The sequence below is a fragment of the Pelodiscus sinensis genome, chromosome 29 (genome assembly GCF_049634645.1).
Source record: "Pelodiscus sinensis isolate JC-2024 chromosome 29, ASM4963464v1, whole genome shotgun sequence".
NCBI classification, from domain to species: Eukaryota; Metazoa; Chordata; order Testudines; family Trionychidae; genus Pelodiscus; species Pelodiscus sinensis.
The window spans coordinates 4639610-4660470 of NC_134739.1; the positions used below are offsets into that span (position 1 = coordinate 4639610).

Below are 20861 nucleotides of genomic sequence, written 5' to 3' on the forward strand. Positions count from 1 at the left end.
TGGTCGTAACTGCGAACGGTCATAAGTCGACCGTTCGCAACTTGGGGACCGGCTGTAGTTATTTCAAAATAATGTTGCTGTATAGATATAGCCCAAATGAAATTAATAGGTAGCAGGTTTAAAATAAACAAAAAGAAATTTTTCTTCATGCAGTACAGAGTCAATCTGTGGAACTCCTTGCCAGGGGATGTTGTGAAGACTAGGACTTTAACAGGATTTAAGAAAGAACTAGATACATTCATGGAGGCTAGGTCCATCAATGGCTATTAGCCTGGATGGGTAGAAATGGCATCCCTAGCCTCTGTTTGTCAGAGACTGGAAATGGATGGTAGGAGAGAGAAGATTTGATGATTCCCTGTTCTGTTCACGCCCTCTGGAGCACCTGGCATTCGCCACTGTCGGCAGACAGACGCTGGGCTAGATGGACCTTTGGTCTGACCCAGTCTGGCTTTTCTTATGTGCTTATCTGTTTAGAGTTCTGAGTGTGCTAATGACATTGCTAATGAGTGTGCTAATGATGGTCATTAATGGTGCCCCAGAAACCTATTGGCTCAGTGATCAGCTCACTGACCTGTAAGTGGCCTTTTTGTCCTGTAAGCCCAAAGGGTGGTTAGTCTCAGGACAAGATGTGACCATGCCACCTGGTACCAGAATCCATCTTTAACCTGGTCATTTTCCATGGGAATGGAAGATGCAAAACAAAGGATTCCTGCCCAGAGGGGAAAGTCTGCTTAAGCAATGGAAAGCTGGGGCAGAAGAGAGGGGCTGAGCTAGAGAAACTCTGCTAGCAATGCAGAGACCGGGATGCAAAATAGCTCCCAGTGCTGGAGGGGGAGTGTTCCCCTCACCCTCAGAACCAGTGACCAGGCTTGGGCGGAGTCCCAGCAACATTCCTCAGCCCCGTTGTAGCAGGAGGGGTGCAGAGAGTCAGACATTCCATGGCCGGAAGGGAGCACTGTGATATCTAGTCTGAGCGCCTGACGTATCTCTAGAGCAGAGCTGCTCACGAAACAGCCCATCCTGCTTTAAAATGCCTAGGGATGGAGAGTCCACCTTTGTCCCCGCACTTGCTCCAAAGGTTAATTTCACTGGTAAAGAAGTTAGGCCTTATTTCCAGTCTGAGGGTGTGTCTACACAGCAGGGCTTAATGCGAAATAAGCTACACAAAGCGAGCTACGTCAATGGCGTAGCTTATTTCAAATGGGCTTATTTCAAAATTGGGAGCGTCTACACAGCATGCATTTCGAAACAGAGCACTCTTCCTCCGACGTCCCTTGCTCCTCGTACAATGAGGGTTGCAGGAGTCGGAGTGAAAGTCCTCCAGCTTGACAGTGTTTTGATGTTATTTCGAAATAACTGCCTGCTGAGTAGACGCAGACCAAGTAATTTCGAAATAATGTGGCTCTGTAGACGTACCCTAAATTATACTAGCTCCAGCTTCCAGTGTTGGGTTGTTTTAGATCTTTCTCTCGACTACACAGCCCATTATTAAATACTCATTGGCTGTATCTAGACTGGCCAGTTTTTCCAGAAAATCAGCCGCTTTTCCGGAAAAACTTGCGAGCTCTCTACACTGGCCGCTTGAATTTCCGCAAAAGCACTGACTTCCTACTGTAAGAAATCAGTGCTTTTTGTGGAAATACTATGCTGCTCCCATTCGGGCAAAAGTCCCTTTTGCGCAAAACTTTTGCTCAAAAGGGCCAGTGTAGACAGCTGAGATTTGTTTTGCGCAAAAAAGCCCCGATCGTGAAAATGGTGATCAGGGCTTTTTTGCGGAAAACCGCATCTAGATTGGCACGGATGCTTTTCCGCAAAAAGTGCTTTTGCGGAAAAGCATCCGTGCCAATCTAGACGCTTTTTTCTGAAAATGCTTTGAACGGAAAACTTTTCTGTTAAAGCATTTCCGGAAAATCATGCCAGTCTAGACGTAGCCATACACTATGGAAACTCTCATGGAGCACGATCAAGTCACCCTGCCCCTCAGCCTTCTTTTGGTTAATTGAGTTATCTGTGTCTAGCTCTATTCAACATCATTTCTAATGTTCATAATTCTTGCGACTCCTCTCGGAACCCTCTCCAATTGTTCGGCCTCCTGTCCAATGGTGAGCACCTGATCTGGACCCAGGATACCAGTATGGGTCACATTGGTGCCCCAGCTACAAGATTGTCCTGTTTACGCATCCTGAGACTGCATTGGCTTGTTTGGCCACAGACTCACACCAGGAGCTCCTGTCTGGCTGATGGCACACCATGACCCCTCAGGGTATGCCTACCTGCAGAGTTTTTCCGGAAAAACTACACTTACATCCACACTGCAGTAGCGTTCTTTTGATGGAAAGTTGAAAGAACGGAGGTGTTTTTCCAACAGCGGTAAACCTCTTTCTACGAGGAAGAAGCCTTTTTCCAATAAAGCTTTTTCAGAAAGGCTAGGTCTACACTATAGGTTTTTTTCGGAGAAAGCTACTCAAATTGTGCTCCGCAGTTTGCGTGGCTTTTTCCGATTGTTTTTCCGGAAGAGGTTTTTCCGCCATTTTGCCCTGTCTAGACTTATTTGGCCCCATCTAGACAGGGCCAAATGGCAGAAAAGTCTCCTCTTTCTGCGGAGCCCTTATCCCTCATAAAACAAAGCATACAGGGCTCCCCGGAAAAGCGTGTTTGCTCTTCTGCAAAAAAAAGGGGAAGAGCAAAAACATTCCTTGACACAGCAGAGTTTTTCCGGTATCCTGGAAAACCCCCGCAGTGTAGAAGTACCCAAAAGAGCATGAGGAGTAAGGGTTATTTTGAAGGAAGGGTTTTCTTGAAAGATGCTATTTCAGAAAAGCGGCGGTCCGCGATGATGCAAATGAAGCGCGGGAAATTCAAATCCATGCTTCATTTGCAATTTCACTTGTCTGCATTTGCATTCCTCTCTTGGAAGAGGAATGCAATGTATACATAGCCTGAGTGTCCTTGTCTGCTTCAATATTTACCAATCTCCATGTTTTTGAGTCGTCTGCAAACTTTATGGTTACTTCCAGGTCTCTGATAAAAATATTCAATAACCTAGGGCAAGGAACCAGCCCCGGTGGGATGCCACTAGAAACAGACCCACTTGAAGATGATTCTCCTTTGATAGCAACATTCTGCGAGCTAGCATTTAGCCTGTTTTTAGTCCATTGAACATGTTCGTTTTATATTATTCTAGTTTTTAATCAAAATATCGAGTGGTCCCATGTCAAACAACATCCAGACATCTAAGTCTATTATGCCAATGCTGTTATCTCTATCAATCAAACTTCTAATCTCATCCATAAAAGATATCAAGTTCGTTTGAGCGGCTCTAGTTTCCATAAACCCGTGCTGATTTGCATTCATTGCATTACCCGCCTTTAATTCTTCATTAATCGAGTCCCAGATCTGCCGCTGCATTCCGTTGCCCAGGATTGATGTCAGGTTTACCCAAGCCAGACGTGATAGAAAGTAGGGTCCGCCAGAACATTAGGGTTGTAACAAAAGCCTTTCCCATTCATGGCCTGGCAGAACAGCCAATGACAGGAGCCTTCGCACATGCCAGGGCATTTTTATCTGACCTGAGGGGACACTTTAACCGCCCGGGACGTTGGGTAATGGAGTTAAAAGAGACATCCTTCTGCAAAAACCAAAAAACCAAACATCAAACATCAAACAAAAAGCCCTTCAAAATCACATTACAAAGTGGCAGAGCTGCAATTCATTCGCAAAGGCAATACAACCAAATCAGGACTGAATAAGGCTAGACTGTGGGTTTTTTTGGGAGGTATCCCGAAAAAACTCTGCCACGTCCAGGGAACGTGTTTGCTCTTCTGCTTTTTTTTTGCAGAAGAGCAGACGTGCTCTTTCCGAAGCCCCTGTATCCCTCATTCCACAGGGGCTTTCAAAAGAGGGTTTTTTCTGAAATATGGCCCAGTCTAGATGGGCCCAATTTTGGAAAAGCCTCTTCTGACAAAAGTATCAGAAAAAGATACGCAAAATGTATCAGAAAAAGATATGCATTCTGCCGCTCTACTCTGCACTAGTTAGGCCTCAGCTGGAGTACTGTGTCCAGTTCTGGGCGCCACATTTCAAGAAAGATGTGGAGAAATTGGAAAGGGTACAGAGAAGAGCGACAAGAATGATTAAAGGTCTAGAGAACATGACCTATGAAGCCAGGCTTCATGAACTGGGCTTGTTTAGTTTGGAAAAAAGAAGATTAAGGGGGGACATGATAGCGGTTTTCAAATATCTAAGAGGGTGTCACAAGGAGGAAGGAGAAAATTTGTTCCTCTTGGTTTCTGAGGACAGGACAAGGAGTAATGGGCTTAAAGTGCAGCAAGGGAGGTTTAGATTGGACATTAGGAAAAAATTCCTAACTGTCAGGGTGGTCAAATATTGCAATAAATTGCCAAGGGAGGTGGTGGAATCTCCCTCTCTGGAGATATTTAAGAACAGGTTAGATAGACATCTGTCAGGGATGGTGTAGACGGAGCTTGATCCTGCCTTGAGGGCGGGGGGCTGGACTCGATGACCTCTTGAGGTCCCTTCCAGTCCTATTATTCTATGATTCTATGATTTGTGTATCTTTTTCCAATAGATCCTCACAGTCTAGCCATACCCTTAGGGTGTGTCTAGACTACAGGGTTTTGTCGTCAAAAGTGGACTTTTGTCGACAAAACTATACCTGCTGTAGCAGTCTAGACTATAGCAGTCTACACTGCTGCCAACAGAACTCAGCAGTTTTGTTGACAGCTGTAAACCTCATTCTACGAGGCATAACGCCTTTTGTAGACAGAGTTCTGTCGACAGAAGACATTATTGCATCTACACTGTCCTTTGTGTCTATTGTCATGTCGACAAAGCGGCTTGCTTTGTCAACAGAACTGGATGTAGTCTAGACGCTCTTTGTCGATAGAAGCTTTGTCGACAGTATCTGTCAGCAAAACTTCTGTCGACAAAAGCCCGTAGTCTAGACGTACACTTAGATTGGTTTTTGGGGAGGGCAGGAAGCGATGGAATAAATCTGATACATTAAAAAGAAATATGCCACCCGAGCGCCTAATCTTCATTTACACTAGGAACCCCTTATACACCTCGGAGATGGAAAGGGTGCTTCAAGTGAGTGTAACTATAATGCAGGGAGGGGATCCTTTTGGGGGTCTGGGGCCGCTGACCCAGAGAAAAATCATTTGGGGGCCGCACACAAGTGAGAAGCCCCTGACTGAGGGATGCTCCTCACATTCACCTTGCACACCAGTGCCTAGGGGGCCCGGGCTAGTAGATTTAATGTGCTTCAGCCCTGGATGGGTGGTGGGGGGGCTGGAGATCCAGTGCGGGGTCCCCAATGTGGGAGGATTCCTGAGCCTCGGGGGCCGGATCCAGGCAAGCTGGGGGCTGCATCTGGCCCCTGGGCCTAAGATTCCCCACCCCTGCTATAAGGTATGTTCACTGAAGGCTCTTTAGGCAAATATGATTCCCTGCTTGGTGCCTCAGTTTCCCCGTCTATAAAACAAGGAGAACTACTGAATAAAAGTGCCAAATATTCCTTAATTATTAGTATCTATGAGGATCAGCCCCATAGAGGAGCAAAAGAAGTTTATTGCACATTTGCACAGAAAATACTACTACTACTAATTCATAATAAATAACACTCTCTGATAGCCCAGGCCCTGCGTCTCCCAGAGTGAGTCTTCTCTAACAGCATCACAAGAGCAGAATTTGCAGGAAGCAGAATTAGCCTGAGCGTCACAACCCGCACAGCGACTGGAGGTGGGAATGGCTCCATGCTGAAGCAGGCAGGGAGTTAGGAATTAGATGTACTGGGCCACATTCATCCAGGGAGCAATTCCTTTGGCTCTGGGGCGTTCTACCAGGGATGGCTTTGGCTCGGGCACCGGCTGTGATGAGGTGTCTGTGCACAGGGCTCAGCCAGAGAGAGCTGACACAAGGGACGGTCCCTGAGGTCCCTCACGAGCGGGGACTGAGTTCTGCATGCGAGGTCGGTATCGCCCTAACAGTGTTTGCTTCCCCCTTCTCTCTCCACAGGTATTTATCCTCTGGATCGGCCCCATCTCGGCTTCTATCCAGGATCAATACTGTGAAAATTTATCTCCAATCAGTAACACCACCGGTAAGCACGTTCCCCGCACCCCCAATCCTACCCCCGCCCCCACCCCACACCTGCCCGGCTTTACTTCTGGGCTACGTCTAGACTGGCATGATTTTCTGGAAATGATTTTAACGGAAAAGTTTTCCGTTAAAAGCATTTTCGGAACAGAGCGTCTAGATTGGCACGGACACTTTTCCGCAAAAGCATTTTTTGCGGAAAAGCTTCTGTGCCAATCTAGATGCGCTTTTCCGCAAAAAAGCCCCGATCACCATTTTTGCGATTGGGGCTTTTTTGCCGAAAACAAAGCTGAGCTGTCTACACTGGCCCTTTGCGCAAAAGGACTTTTGCCCGAACGGGAGCAGCATAGTATTTCCGCAAGAACACTGACAATCTTACATGAGATCGTCAGTGCTTTTGCGGCAATTCAAGCGGCCAGTGTAGACAGCTGGCAAGTTTTTCCGGAAAAGCGGCTGATTTGCCGGAAAAACTGGCCAGTCTAGACACAGCCCTGGAGTTGCTGAGTGCACATTAACTGCATGGTTCTGAAGAGGATGGAGAGAGGCTGTTCTCAGTGGTGGCAAATGGCAGAACAAGCAGCAATGGGCTCAAGTTGCTGTGGGGGAGGTCTAGGTTGGAGATTAGGAAAAACTATTTCCTAGGGGGGTGGGGAAGCGCTGGGATGGGTTCCCTCGGGAGGTGGTGGAATCTCCATCCCCAAGAGGTTTTTAAGTCCCGGCTTGATTTAAAGCCCTGGCTGGGATGATGGAGTTGGGGTTGGCCCTACTTTGGGCAGGGGGCTGCACTCGATGATTCCTGAGGTCTCTTCCAGCGCTGGGATTCTGTGATTCTATGAAGTCTGCAGCTGCTTCAAGCGCAGGAGAGTTGTTGCCAAATGAAACAAGCCTGGTGGGTCTCGTTCGAGCGCCACCATCACAGCTGAACACCAGTTCTTGCTGGAAATCTACCCAGAGGCCAGAGGTGAAACCGGCTCTGGGGAATGAAGCCCCATCTCCGTTCTGTGACTATTCAGTGCATGGCAGGGTTGTCCAGCACCTCTCGCCACACCGGGTTCCCATCCACACCTCAGGTCTCTTTCTTTCCCCCACCAGCCATTAAAAGTTGCGGATATTTGCCCATGAGACAAGAGCATCCCTGGCCATGCCGCCCGTGGGGCTGAGGGGGGGTGCAAGGGAAGGTACTAGCCTCTCTGGTCTCTTGCATGAAGATGCTGGTTTATTTTCCAAACCATGGCCTCTGAGAAATCACTGGGTCTGACCCAGCGCCCTGCCTATCGGCAGCTTGTCAGGGTGACTGATGGACTCACGGGAGCCATGTTGATGGATGCTGCCTGCCATGTGGCACCAATTAGCTCACCTTGCAGCTACTTTTTTTAAGAATTGACACCAGCGCAGGGTGACTCCCTTCCTCTCTGGCTGGCGGCAGCTGGAGCGTGTGCAGCGAGCTGGCAAAATAGCCACTCTGCACGCATCATGGGGACGGCGTCTTCACACAGCAGGGGGCCAGGGAACCCGGCAACTGTGCCAGCCTTGGCAGAGAGCTGGCTGCAGAAAACCCCGTAGGATTGCTGCTCACAGTGCAGCTGTCGGAAAAGGGCGAGTGGCACAGCTGCACTGGACGGGGTCTGGCTGTCACTTCGGTGAAACACCCTGGGCCTGCAGCGAATCAGCCAGGCCTCCGACCCCTTTGTGAGGCTGAGTTCAGGCCACACGTGTCTGGGCCCGTGATGCTGTGGAAGCTGGGAGAAACACAACAGGTACAGCTACACTTCGAGCTCCAGGAGACATAGGCTATGTCTACACTGCGGAGTATCCCTCTGGCATCCCGAAATAGCTATTCTGTGTCTTAAGAGCAAGCCCATTATATTAAAATATAACGGGTTCGCTATTCTGATGTCCCTGTAGACCTCATTGCACGAGGGTTAAGGGACGTTTTGGAATAGTGCCTTATTTCAAAATTTGGCACGTGTAGACAGCGCCAAATTTCAAAATAAGCTATTTCAAGGTAAGGGTGCTGTGTAGATGCATCCAGACCCAGGCTAGCCCCGATCAGTTCTGGGCACCGCATTTCAAGAAGGATGAGGAGAAATTGGAGAGGAGAAGAGCAACAAGAATGATTAAAGGTCTAGAGAACATGACCTATGAAGGAAGGCTGAAAGAACTGGGTTTGTTTAGTTTAGAAAAGAGAAGATTGAGGGGAGACATGAGAGCAGTTTTCAGGTACAGGCAGTCCCCAGATTATATACAAGATAGGGACTGTAGGTTTGTTCTTAAGTTGAATTTGTATGTAAGTCGGAACTGGTACATATTGTAGGGGAAACTCTAGCCAAACATTTCTCCAGAGCTCAGTTTTATTCTCCCACACCTCACTTCCCTCGGGGTATGTCTACACTACCCCGCTAGTTCGAACTAGCGTTGGTAATGTAGTCATCCGCAATTGCAAATGAAGCCCGGGATTTGAATTGCCCGGGCTTCATTTGCATGAAGCCGGCCGGCGCCATTTTTAAATGCCGGCTAGTTCGAACCCCGTGCTGCGCGGCTACACGCGGCACGGAGTAGCTAGTTCGGATTAGGCTTCCTAATCTGAACTAGCTGTACTCCTCATTCCACGAGGAGCTGGGGGGGTTCCTAATCCAAACTAGCTACTCCGTGCCGTGTGTAGCCGCGCGGCACGGGGTTCGAACTAACCGGCATTTAAAAATGGCGCCGCCCGGCTTCATGCAAATGAAGCCCGGGAAATTCAAATCCCAGGCTTCATTTGCAATTGCGGATGACTACATTACCCCGCTAGTTCGAACTAGCGGGGTAGTGTAGACATACCCTCAGTCCTTTATTCTCAAACTGAGGTGTCTGCTGAGAAAAGCCGCTCCACGTCTCCCTGGTCTGCTGGGGGGGAGGGTGCTAGCTTCACCTAATACAGGGACTGCCTGTAATTAAAAGGATGTCATAAGGTGGACGGAGAAAACTTGTTCATCTTGGCCTCTGAGGATAGAACAAGAAGCGATGGGCTTAAACCGCAGCAAGGGAGGTTTAGGTTGGACATTAGAAAAATAGTTCTTAACTGCCAGGATATTCAAACACTGGAACAAAGTGCCGAGGGAGGTTGTGGAACCTCCATTTCTGGAGATATTTAAGAGTAGGTTAGATAAATGTCTATCAGGGATGGTCCAGTATTTGGTCCTGCCATGAGGGCAGGAGACTGGACTCGATGACCTCTCGAGGTCCCTTCCAGTCCTAGTATTCTATGATTCTATGATTCTGTCAGGAGAGTGCACTAACATTAGTGTAAGTGGTGGAAGGTTAGGTGCCCCAAGTGGATACCTCTCCGAGACCCAAGGCATGGCCACTTCCCACCACTTGCTGTGCCAAGGCTACCCTCTATTTCAGTATGTTGGCTCAATCAGAGTTAGCTTGGATACATCAGGTGGAGCCAGGACCCTGCTCCCTCAGAGCCCCATGTCAGCAACTTTCTCCCTCTGAAACCCAGGCCTCATCTCCTCTATTTTATCCAGCCCTGAGTTAAGGCTCTGACTCCCCTCCCTGCACCCCAGGGATCCTGCATTGGCACTCCCCGTGTGCTGTGCTGCTGTAACTAAGCAGAGTCAGGCCTTTCACAGTTACGAAAGTCTGAATAATAATAATTAATATTTAATCATATAATAGCAATAATGAGTCATTAATAATATTCATTGCTAGGACTAGGGTTTTCAGCCCTCAGGGACTAGAGTCTCCTGGAATCAACATCAATCTCCTGGTGACAATTGAATCAATTCTGGAGATTTTAACAGGGTATTTTAAGAAACGGACGTTGCGTCATGGGAGGGGGGAATCTCCTGGAATAGCTTCTTCAGTCAGCATTGGCAAGCCTAGCTAGGACTCTCATATTAGCAGCTAGAGACCTTGCACAGGAACCTGGACCACACTGTGTCAGGTGCTGTGTCAGGACCAGCATTCGAGCCGGTATTCAGACATAAACTCTAGTGAATGAAGCTATGTCTACACTACAGAGTTTTCCCAAAGAAACTCACGAGCGTCCACACCTCAAGCGCGTTTTTGCGCAAAAAAATTGAAAGAACAGAGGGGTTTTTCCAACGTAGGTATTCCTCATTCTACGAGGAAGAACGCATTTTTGCGAAAGAGCTCTTTTGCAAAAAGGTGTGTGGGGACGGGGAAGGGTTTTTTTTGTGCGGAAAGAGGAAAAAGCACAGGTGACCTTGTGGCCATTCTGTGCATAGCAATCAGAGCTTACTTTAGAGAGCGCGTCCATGCAGCCTGCCGCTTTTTCAATGTGCTTTTGCAGTGTGGACACGCTCTTGCGCAAGACGTTTTTGTGGAAGATCTCTTCCGATGAAAGCTTCTTGTGCAAGAAGCCTGCAGTCTAGAAGTAGCCTGAAGGTCAACCACTCCAGCTACTGGAGGTGAGGACAACATTTCTCTAGTGATTGGTTATCTCTGAGCAGCCTGCTTTAGACTTCCTTGGGCCTTGTTTAGAAACAGCCAGTAAGAGTGTCATGTTGACTCTCAGCCTTAGTCCAGACTGTCAAAAAACAAGGGTAGACTTCCCAGAATGGCGGTGTTGGATTTCAGCAAGGCAGTACCGGTTGTGAACTCCTGAAGCACTGTCGTCGTCTTACCATGGAGGCCCAGACAATTCCCTCCAGCAGTCTGTCTCGCACCCAGGCTAGCTGGACTTAGTGATAAAGGGTCGTTTGTACCAAATATCACAACATATTCAGGTCCCTTTCAGTCCCAAGAGACCAGCCGTTTGTCTGGGTGAATTTGTACCTTTGGCTACAGCACTGTCTTGCTGTGAGATCTAACTTGGCATAAGCCAACTAAAGGTATATTAACTAGGAAAAAGCAACGAGCGAGCTATTTACAGGGTAAAGCAAGCAACATATCTTACAAATGAGTTAGACTGTGTCTCTAAAGCTGACACAGATGCAATAATCGGTCAACACTGAATATTTTTCAGGGCTAACCCAGGCTGACCAGAGGGATCTCTGCTTTTGTTCCAGAGCCTCAGGTCTGTGAGACTCCAAAGCAGTGGTCCCCAACCTTTTGGGGCTGCCGGGCACCCGGAGGTGGGGCCGCTCACACACCGGGCACCCAGGGGCAGGGCCATCCATACGTTGTGTGCCCAGAGCTGGCGCCACCCATGCGCTGCACTCCCGGGGCTGGTGCCGCAACTGTGCTGCACGCCCAAGGGTGGGACTGCCCATACGCCACGCACCCAGGGCCAGAACAGCCCATGGCCCGCACACCCGGGGGCGGGACCACCACCATCCATGCGCTGCGTGCCCGGAGCTGGCGCCTGTGCCATGCACCCAGAAGCTGGCAGTGCCCATGCGCCGCATGCCCGGTGGGGAGGCTGCCCTGTGCTGCACGCCCGGGACCGGCACCGCCCATATGCCACACGCCCAGAGCTGGGGCTAGCACAGACCTCGCACCGCGCACCCAGGGGTGGAGCCGCCTAACCGCCACACACCCAGGGCCGGCACTGACCATGTGCTGTGCACCCGGGGTGCCGCCAATGCGCCCAGGGGCTAGCACCGCCCATGCGCCGCACGCCTGGGGGCGGGGCCGGCCCTGATCACTCAGCGGGCGCACAGAAATGGCCCAGCAGGCGCCATGGCACCTGCAGGCACCACGTTGGGGACCACTGCTCCAAAGAGATGGAAAACATTCTTATCAGCTGTTTTTATTTCACTGCTCCAAAGGGATGGGAGAAGCCTTTGTAGGGACAATTAGCAAAGTCTTTCTATTGTGATGTGTCACAATAGCCCTGTTAGTCCTCCTGGATGGGTGAGGAAACCACTCCTCCCACCTGAATTCACAAGTTCAGAGCAGGTGTTAGTACAGTTATAAAGCAAAGCTTGCATGTTACTTTAGAACACTGTGTATAGACATTACGGCTACATCTACACTGGCATGGATTTCCGGAAATGCTTTTAACGGAAAAGTTTTCCGTTAAAAGCATTTTCAGAAAAAAGCGTCTAGGTTGGCAGGATGCTTTTCCACAAAAGCACTTTTTGTGGAAAAGCATCCGTGGCCAATGTAGACGCACTTTTCCTCAAAAAAGCCCCGATTGCCATTTTCGCTATCGGGGCTTTTTTGTGGAAAAGACTACTGTGCTGTCTACACTGGCCCTTTTGCGCAAAAGTCTTTCAGAAAAAGACTTTTGCCCGAATGGGAGCAGCAAAGTATTTCCGCAAAAAGCATTGATTTCTTAAAATAGGAAGTCAGTGCTTTTGCGGAAATTCAAGTGGACAGTGTAGACAGCTGGCAAGTTTTTCCGGAAAAGCGGCTGATTTTCCGGAAAAACTGGCCAGTCTAGACATAGCCTACAAGTAAGAATGCTAGTTAGAAGGACAATCATTCTAACCTGGCCTGGAAAGTCCTCTGTTCCCAATGAAACCAGCGACAGTCAGAGTCCAGGGGTATGATACGGTGAAAGACATAAAAGGAGGGAGAAACGGAACAAGGTCTGAGGCAGGCAAAGTGTAAATGAGGGCTCCTGGTAGTCACAGGAAGAGCGGGGCAAGATTTTTCATACTCAACTTTTTTCCGCAATAATAATGCTGCTTTGTTTGGTGCCATCAAAACATTTCTCAAAGACATGTTGATTTTTCCATAATTTTCATTTAGGATTTTTTTTTTTTTTTTCAAAAAAAATGGTTGATGTTTTCAAAACAAAACATTTTGACTTTTCTCTTTCAAACCACATTTCATTTCACAGTTCCTTTAATTTGATTGTTATGCAGACTCAAAAATGTTTAAAAATGCTTGGAATCTAAATGAAATAATTCGTTCAACCTAAACCACATTTTTTCAAATTTTTAATTTGCTGGAAATTTCAAAGAGGTTTTTTTTTCCTCAGTCCAACACAAAATGAATTTTCCGTGGCTTTTTGAAATCGACAGTGAGCCCCCAAAAAGCTGCATTTCACCTAGCTTCAGTCCCTGGGAGTTGCCAGCTTAGCCGAAGGCAGAGGGTAGTGGGCTGTTGGCATCACCATAGAAAGTTCTCCAGTATTGCCAGTACTTTGTACTGTAAGATGGCCTAGCAGCCCCAGTGATGGGCTATGGCGTGAGCATCATATAACCGCAGAACTAAAGACTAGCCCTGTCCCAAAAAGCGTCCAATCAAAGGGCACATCTACACTTACAATGCTGCATCGGTATGCTGTAGCACTCCAGAGAAGACAAGCAAAGGCGCTCCTGTCAGTACTTAATCCACTTCCATAAAGGTGGTTACTATGTGGGCGACTCTCCACCCCCAGGGTGTGTCTAAACTCCATGGTTCCATCGATGGAGCCATATAGATTAGGCTGATCGGCAAAGGGAAATGAAGCCGCGATTTAAATAATCGCGGCTTCATTTACATTTAAATGGCTGCCGCACTGAGCCGACAAACAGCTGGTCAGCTGTTTGTCGGCTCAGCACGCTAGTCTGGATGCTCCCGCGCCGACCTGAAAACCCTTTATCGACCTCCCCGTTATGCCTCGTAGGATGAGGTTTACCTTTCCAATGTAGACGTAGTCTATGTTCCCCCAAATCCTACGGCAGATGAGGAGCTGAGCGAGGGGGCAAACAAATACTATAATGAAGTGGCTAGGATGTAAGAATATCATGGCCCTCTCCTTAGTAAAGGTTGGTCTGTTCAGCTGTGTGTCATAAGCCATATACTGCTAATAGCTAATGGAGATTATCCTTTAGCTCTAGTGGCAAAGGGCTTGGGCTTGCAGAGCAGGAGGATTTGAGTTTTCTCTCTGCTGCCTCCCTGACAATCTGAATGGCCACAGGGGCAACACAGAGACAGCAAACTCCCAGATCTGTAACATGGTAATAAGAAAAGTTTATTGTCTTTTTTCATCCAAGACTCCTTTAAACCCCACTGTCTTTTTATAAATCCAATGTAGAGAACCTCGCAGGGCGGCTGCTGTGATGTTAACAGCTGAGCTCCGTTCTGGCCTCAGGTCCACGTACACAATTCCAGCTGGGGTCAGCAGGAGTGACACTTATCTAAGGCCTTGTCTATATGACGCTGCAGTCCAGACTGAAGGGGTGAGAACTGCAACGCACTGAACATGTGGCACGCTAAGTGCACCAGGGAGAATAAACAAAAAGGTGCCAGCATGCATTAGCATAGCCCTGTTTAAATGGGATTACATCAGCATGAACTGCTTACCTTTTCTATACTCAGTGCACAGTCAACCTGTGGAACTCCTTGCCAGAGGATGTGGTAAAGGCTAGGACTTTAACAGGGTTCAAAAAAGAGCTAGATAGATTAATGGAGGTTAGGTCCATCAATGGCTATTAGCCAGAATAGTTAGGAATGGTGTCCCTCGCCTCTGTTTCTCTGGAGGTGGGTGACAGGGGAGGGATCACATGAGGATTACCTGTTGTGTTTCCTCCCTCTGGGGCATGTGGCATTGGCCACTGTCCACAGACAGGACACTGGACTGGATGGACCGTTGGTCTGATCTAGTCTGGCCGTTCTTATGTTCTTAGGCATCTCTGGATAGACAAGCCCCAAGACACAGCCAAATCAGCTCCCCTGTAGGACGGTTCCCTTGATTTCGGGATTTCTCCTGCTATAACCAGGAGCAGAATCCAGGGTCTGGGTGGTTTCGATCAGGATAAGTGGATTCATCCCCTCTCATCCCTAACTAGCTAAATAGATTTCCACTGAGACCGTTTTTCTCTGTGTGCGTTTCAATGTCACGTGAGTCAGCAGAGCTCCCTTGGGCCGGATTTTTACACAGCTGCAGGGGAATTTATGAAACCTTTTGGTTCAGGGTAATTTTAACTGAGGAGTTTTATAACGAAGCTAATGTGCGGCACAGTAAGGCTGTGAGACACAATTAACGGATGTCTGTGCAATGCTCGGGCAATGGCATGTGCTAATAACACGAGGCTGATTAGCCTCTAGAGCCACACGCCATTTAGCACCGTGTCCACTGGGCTGCCTGGCATTTCACAGCAAAATCGCTTTTCTCATCAAAAAACATTTTGGAGAGAGGTTTTCTCTCTCAGGTTCTTACCCATTATTACAGCACTCGATGCATTTATGCTCCCAAGCCTGCAGCGAGGCAGGTCTGTTCTCCTGGGTTTCGAGTGTGTCTATACATGAGTGTGATTCCCAGCTGGAGGAGACATACCCATGCTAGCCCTGATCAAAAGGCAGCACTAAAAATAAAGGGTAGCCCAGCATTTGCCTGTCAAGGGACTAGGTCTGTAGCTTACAGCAGTGGGAGTGGCTAGCTGCACCGTGTATAAAATTCACATCTCAGATGGGTACCGATGTGGCTACATTCTGTTTTTAGCGCATCAGATTGACCAGACCTAGCATGGGAATGTCTCCTCCAACTGGGATTCCATGCCCAGCTCAAAGCACAGAGATGAGACACACCGAAGTTAAGTGACTTGCCCTAGGTCATAGGAAAAGTCTGTAGCGGAGCAATGTCCTGACTCCACACGGTTCCCAAGTCCTACGCTCATGGCATAATCACTGGATCATCCCGCCTCTGAAAGCAGCGTTCCAGCAAAGCAGCAGCAATGGGGAATTTGCTTTCCTAGGCGTATGATGCCAACTCCAAGTATTCACAGCTCAGGCTGTCGAAATCCCTAGATTCTCTTAAAATCATAAGATGGTTTTCAAATAATAACGGTGAAGTTTGTTGCATTTGCCTTCTGGGTTTACAGCTCTCCGGTCTCCCGTTTTCAAGCTTTTGCCCCCTAGGAAGAGGAGAGCAGATTGTGTCCCCTAATCCTATGACTCTCGGGGCTGGGGCCGTGAGTCAGACCCCAAGATGGCAGTAAAAGGGTGAGCAAGGGCAGCACGTAATGTCAGGGAGAGCAGGCTGAATGTAGCTGGAGGGACCGATCAGGGTTAATCCCAGGGGTGGATTTGTAAAGGTGGCCGTACACATTTAGTGACCTACACGCATCTGCAGTACTGGTCCCCCTGCGATTCCTGCTCCTCCATGGGGAGCGTGTGTGAAAATGATTGTGAAACACAAACGCCAGCGTGTAAGGCAAACACACCAACAAGCCGTTTCTGGGTGTCCTGGATCTGGCTCAGCAGAGATAAGAGTCCCAGTTCCAGAGCAATTGAATTCTGAGTCCTTGCCCATCCAGCTAAGACTGGCCAGGTCCCTGCAGTGTCTGATCAGGGGGCGCATCCCCTGAGCGAAGCCGTGAGATGCTGCAGTTCTGCCTTGTGTCTGTGGGAAGAGCCAGAGAGTGGAGTTTGGCTTCAGGTCTCAAGCCGCCGCTTCAGGCCCTCTTGCTGGGAGTGGTTCAAAGAGAATTACCGAGCGGGCCATGGGTGCTGCCCAGAGAGGGGGGCCCAGGCCAGAGCTCTGCACCCAGACAAGCTGAAGCGTGGGGCAAGCCCTGAGGGTCGGGTGCATTTTAATATTCATTCTGCAGGGGCACTGCAAGGGTGGGAGTCGCGCTCCCTCCAGAGAGGCACACAAGGGAAGGCAGGCGGGCCCAAGAAACCTTGCTGATGAGGTGAGGTGGCAAACGCCCCTTGAGGTAGTGCCAGTGGGACCCACATTGATGGTGGCGCCTCCTCTCAGATGAGGTGTGAAACCTCCACTGCAGAGCCCGTAGGAGCTGAGGGGTGAATGTTGGTGTCCCAGCCAATGTGGTGATTCCTCTGCGCCTCCCCCACTAGCTTCGCTTAGATTTGTGATTCTCCTGCCCTACACGCCGGCTCTTCCCATCACTTACCCCGGAGCTACTCGGGAGGGGCTCGCTGGCACCAGTGCCCTGGCACCACCAGAACATAAGAACATAAGAACGGCCGTACTGGGTCAGACCTAACATCCATCAAGCCCACTATCCTGTCTGCCGACAGTGGCCAGTACCACGTGCCCCAGAGAGGGTGGACCGAAGACAATGATCAAGCGATTTGTCTCCTGCCATCCCTCTCCAGCCTCTGACAAACAGAGGCCAAGGACACCATTTTATCCCCTGGCTAATAGCCTTTTATGGACCTAACCTCCAGGAAATTATCTAGCTTCTCTTTAAACTCTATTATAGTCCTAGCCTGCACAGCCTCCTCTGGCAAGGAGTTCCACAGGTTGACTACACGCTGTGTGAAGAAGAACTTTCTTTTATTAGTTTTAAACCTGCTACCCATTAAATTACCAGACACATGGAAGCTTGGTCTCCCCTCCTCTTTGTGGAGCTTTGCTGCATGAGGCTGAACAGCTGCCACCTTTCACTCCAGCGGGGTTCGGAGAGCCACTCTCTAGCCCCTCTCTGCTACAGGGAACAGGGATGGTGGCCCTACACTTCCACTCCATACTCCACAGGAGTGCGGGAATTAGTGCTAAGTAATTACTGGTGCTAATTAGTATTTGTAAAGTCATTACAGTCATACACTTAAGGGGTTGAATTAAGGTGGCACAGCCTATCGATATTCTATTCTATTTGCACATTTGCTGGGTGGGCTCAGAGCAGGGAATGGTGTGTGTGTGTGTGTGTGTGTGTGTGTGTGTGTATAGGGTGGTAAATGCGGGGGGACAAAACCCCCGTTCCCCAGATTTGTACCTGGGCTGCTTGCTCTTCCGCTTCCTCTCTGGCTACGTCTAGACTGCAGGGTTTTTGTGCAAGAAGCTTTTGTCGGAAGAGATCTTCCGCAAAAACTTCTTGTGCAAGAGCACGTCCACACTGCAAAAGCGCATCAAAAAAACGATGCACTTTTGTGAAAGAGAGCGTCCAGACTGCATGGAGACTCGTGAAAGTAAGCTCTGATTGCTATGCACTGAACGGCCACCGGAGCACCTGTGCTTTTTCCTCTTTCCTCTTTTTGCGCAAACAACCCCCTTCCCCGTCCACACACACCTTTTTGTGAAAGAACACTCGCAAAAAGGTGTTTTTCCTCATGAAAGAGGAATAGCAATTGCGTAAAAGCCCTTCTGTTCTTTCGATTCTCTTGCGCAAAAATGCACTTGAGGTGTGGACACTGCACGTTTTTGCGGAAAACCAGCCGTTTTTCCACCAAAACTCTGTAGTGTAGACATAGCCTCCCTGTCAGGGAGCGGGAGCAAAGTGCACAGCTTGTCTGCCCCTGCGCTCCCCAGCCAGGGTGAGGAATGCCCAGCCCTGCGATTCAGTGAGGAGCTCTCTGGGATATTTGTCTGGTCTGGGAAAATGAATTGTGTCTGAAAACCCATTAGTGAATGTGCTTTAATTAGTTGGGTTTAAGGCCGATCTTGCACCTGGTCTAGGCAGGCAAGTTGTGTCCAATCTAGTGTCATGTGAGCACGGCCAGCTGTAGGGGGAAGGCTGGGGTTGACGATTCTTAGCTAAAGTGTCTTATTCTGTGTTTAAACATGGCTGGTTTTCCCATGCTGTGTGAGCTCTGCCCGACTAGGAATATAAACTGGCATCCTCCGGGTGATCTGAACCTGAACTGCTGTGTGTAGCTCAGATTGCCAGCTCCGCAGGGCTGGGTCCATCTCTCCTATGCAGGTTCAGGCACTCGGCACTCTGGGGTGCTCAATGAATGAGCATAAAAGAATCCCAGTTGTCTGGCTTCAGCAGCAATAGAAGAGACAAGGGCCCTCTGAAAACATCTCTGCAGACCCAACGCGCGCGCACACACACACACACACACATATATTGTGGAGGCTTAGTGGTCGTTAACATAAACAACAATCAAATAAAATGTCAGCGGGTTGGGAAAGCGTCTGCCTTCGAATGCACGGCCACCCGCCTGGAAACCTCGAATGACGCTGGGCTGGATGTGATGGAAGGGGGCTTGATCCCCCATTTATAGACTCATAGACTTTAAGGTCAGAAGGGACCATTATGATCATCTAGTCTGACCCCCTGCACAGTGCAGGCCACAGAATCTCACCCACCCCTCTTAGAATAATCCTCTCACCTATATCTCCGATATTGAAGCCTTCAAATACTTTGAAGGCCCCAAGATGCAGAGAATCCTCCAGCTGTGATCTGCGCCCCATGCTACAGAGGAAGGCGAAAAACCTCCAGGGCCTCTGCCAATCTACCCTGGAGGAAAATTCCTTCCTGACCCCAAATATGGCGATTAGCTAAACCCTGAGCATGTGGGCAAGACTCACCAGCCAGACACCCAGAAAGTTCTCTATAGTAACTCCTGGGATTTGCTCTCCCTGGGGAAGCACCCCGCAGCTGGGTTCTTAGAGGTGAGCGATTTGCAATGAGACAAGTCAGGCGCTGTGCTCAGAACAGAGCCTGGCTCCAGAGCATTCTCATCCCTGGCGCCACCCCCTGGTCTGAATGCGCCGGTGGAACCTCTTCAGCCTAGACTTTATTGGGGGAAAGCGCTGCCCTTTGAAAAGCCTCTTTCCAATGACGGGGCGCTGCTTTTCCAGCAGCCACTCGAGTGGAACCGTGCGTAGAGCTCTCCACGGCTTCTTGTAGCAATTGCACCGAGAGGGGTCGTTTGGACGGACCCTCTTCGCAGGGCGGACGCCACTTGTGCCTTGATGCTGGGCACTGCCGAGATGCTAAACGCAGGGCTGCCCCCTGGACAGCCACAGGGCAGAGGTGCCGCTTGCTGTGCGCCTTCCGCCCCAAAACCTCAGACTCCACTCCCCCGGCACACACACGCACTTTGCAAAGTCACATTCCAGTGCATGTCATTATTGTTCTCGGCTGACACCTGCCCCGGTTTTCTGAAATGATGCCTCTGCCACGGAGTCACCTTTATGGGCAGTTGGTTGGCATGGGGCAAAGAGGGTTGGCAGGAGGCCCTCAAGAGCCCATTGCCACATGCAATGGAAAGGGGGAAAGTCAGAAATGGGAGACGCCAAGGCTGTGTCTAGACTGCACGGTTTTTTCGAAAAAAGTAGCCTTTTTTCGAGAAAACTTCACCTGCGTCTAGACTACAGCCGCGTTCTTTTGAAATTAAATCGAAAGAACGCAGCTTTTCTTTCGACAGTGGTACTCCTCATTTCACGAGGAAGAACGCCTTTTTTTGAAAGTGCTCTTTCGAAAAAAGGCGTTCTTGAATGCAAACAGGGCGTTTTCAAAAGAGAGCATCCAGACTGCCTGGGTACTCTCTTTCGAAAAAGCGGCTCACTTTTTCAAAAGAAGAGGTTGCAGTCTAGACACTCTCTTTCGAAAGAGGCTTGTAGTCTAGACGTACCCCAAGGGAGAACAGAGACTGGACCTCCAGGGATGTGTGGTTGTCTGGCATCGCTGGTGTGGTGTCCTTTTAGGTTTCTTGTTCCGTCAGTGATGATACCCGTTTGGCTACATGCATGTGCTTCTCCATGTCCTGCTGGTTTGTGCAAATACCCACCACAGCATGTCTACGCTGCAGGGCTGAAGTCGAATTAAGCTACACAATGTCAGTCCCGCCAATTGTGTAGCTGCAGTCAAAAAAGTCGGATTTTGGCACGGTCTGCACAGCAGAAAGTCAGAGGAAGAGCGCTCTTCCTTCGGCTCCCTTACTCCAAGTGAAATGAGGGTTCAGGAGTCGGAGTAAGACGTCCTCTAGCTCAACATTATTTGCTTGCTTTGTAGACACGCATTTTGTTATTCCGAAATAACGCTGCTGGGTAGACATAGTCTTAGAGAGCCCCCCAAAGACCACAAACTCAGACAAGGACAGACGGCACCAGGGCAGGTTTGTTGTGAAAGAAGCACAGTAATAGCTTCACAGGATCAGATGTCTTCATGTCGTCTAACAATAGACTTGAGTCAGTCAGTAGCATGGGCTCACCACAGCCGCTG

The 20861-nt window shown here is 49.2% G+C and overlaps 1 protein-coding gene across 1 annotated transcript in view; it reads left to right on the plus strand.

Moving 5' to 3' along the window:
* Positions 1–20861, plus strand: part of LOC102445239 (corticotropin-releasing factor receptor 1) — a 108148-nt gene that overhangs the window by 17345 nt on the left and 69942 nt on the right. The window contains exon 2 of the mRNA XM_075911382.1: positions 6037–6121. Coding sequence (XP_075767497.1) covers positions 6037–6121 — 85 coding nt within the window. The remainder of the gene's footprint in view (positions 1–6036; positions 6122–20861) is intronic.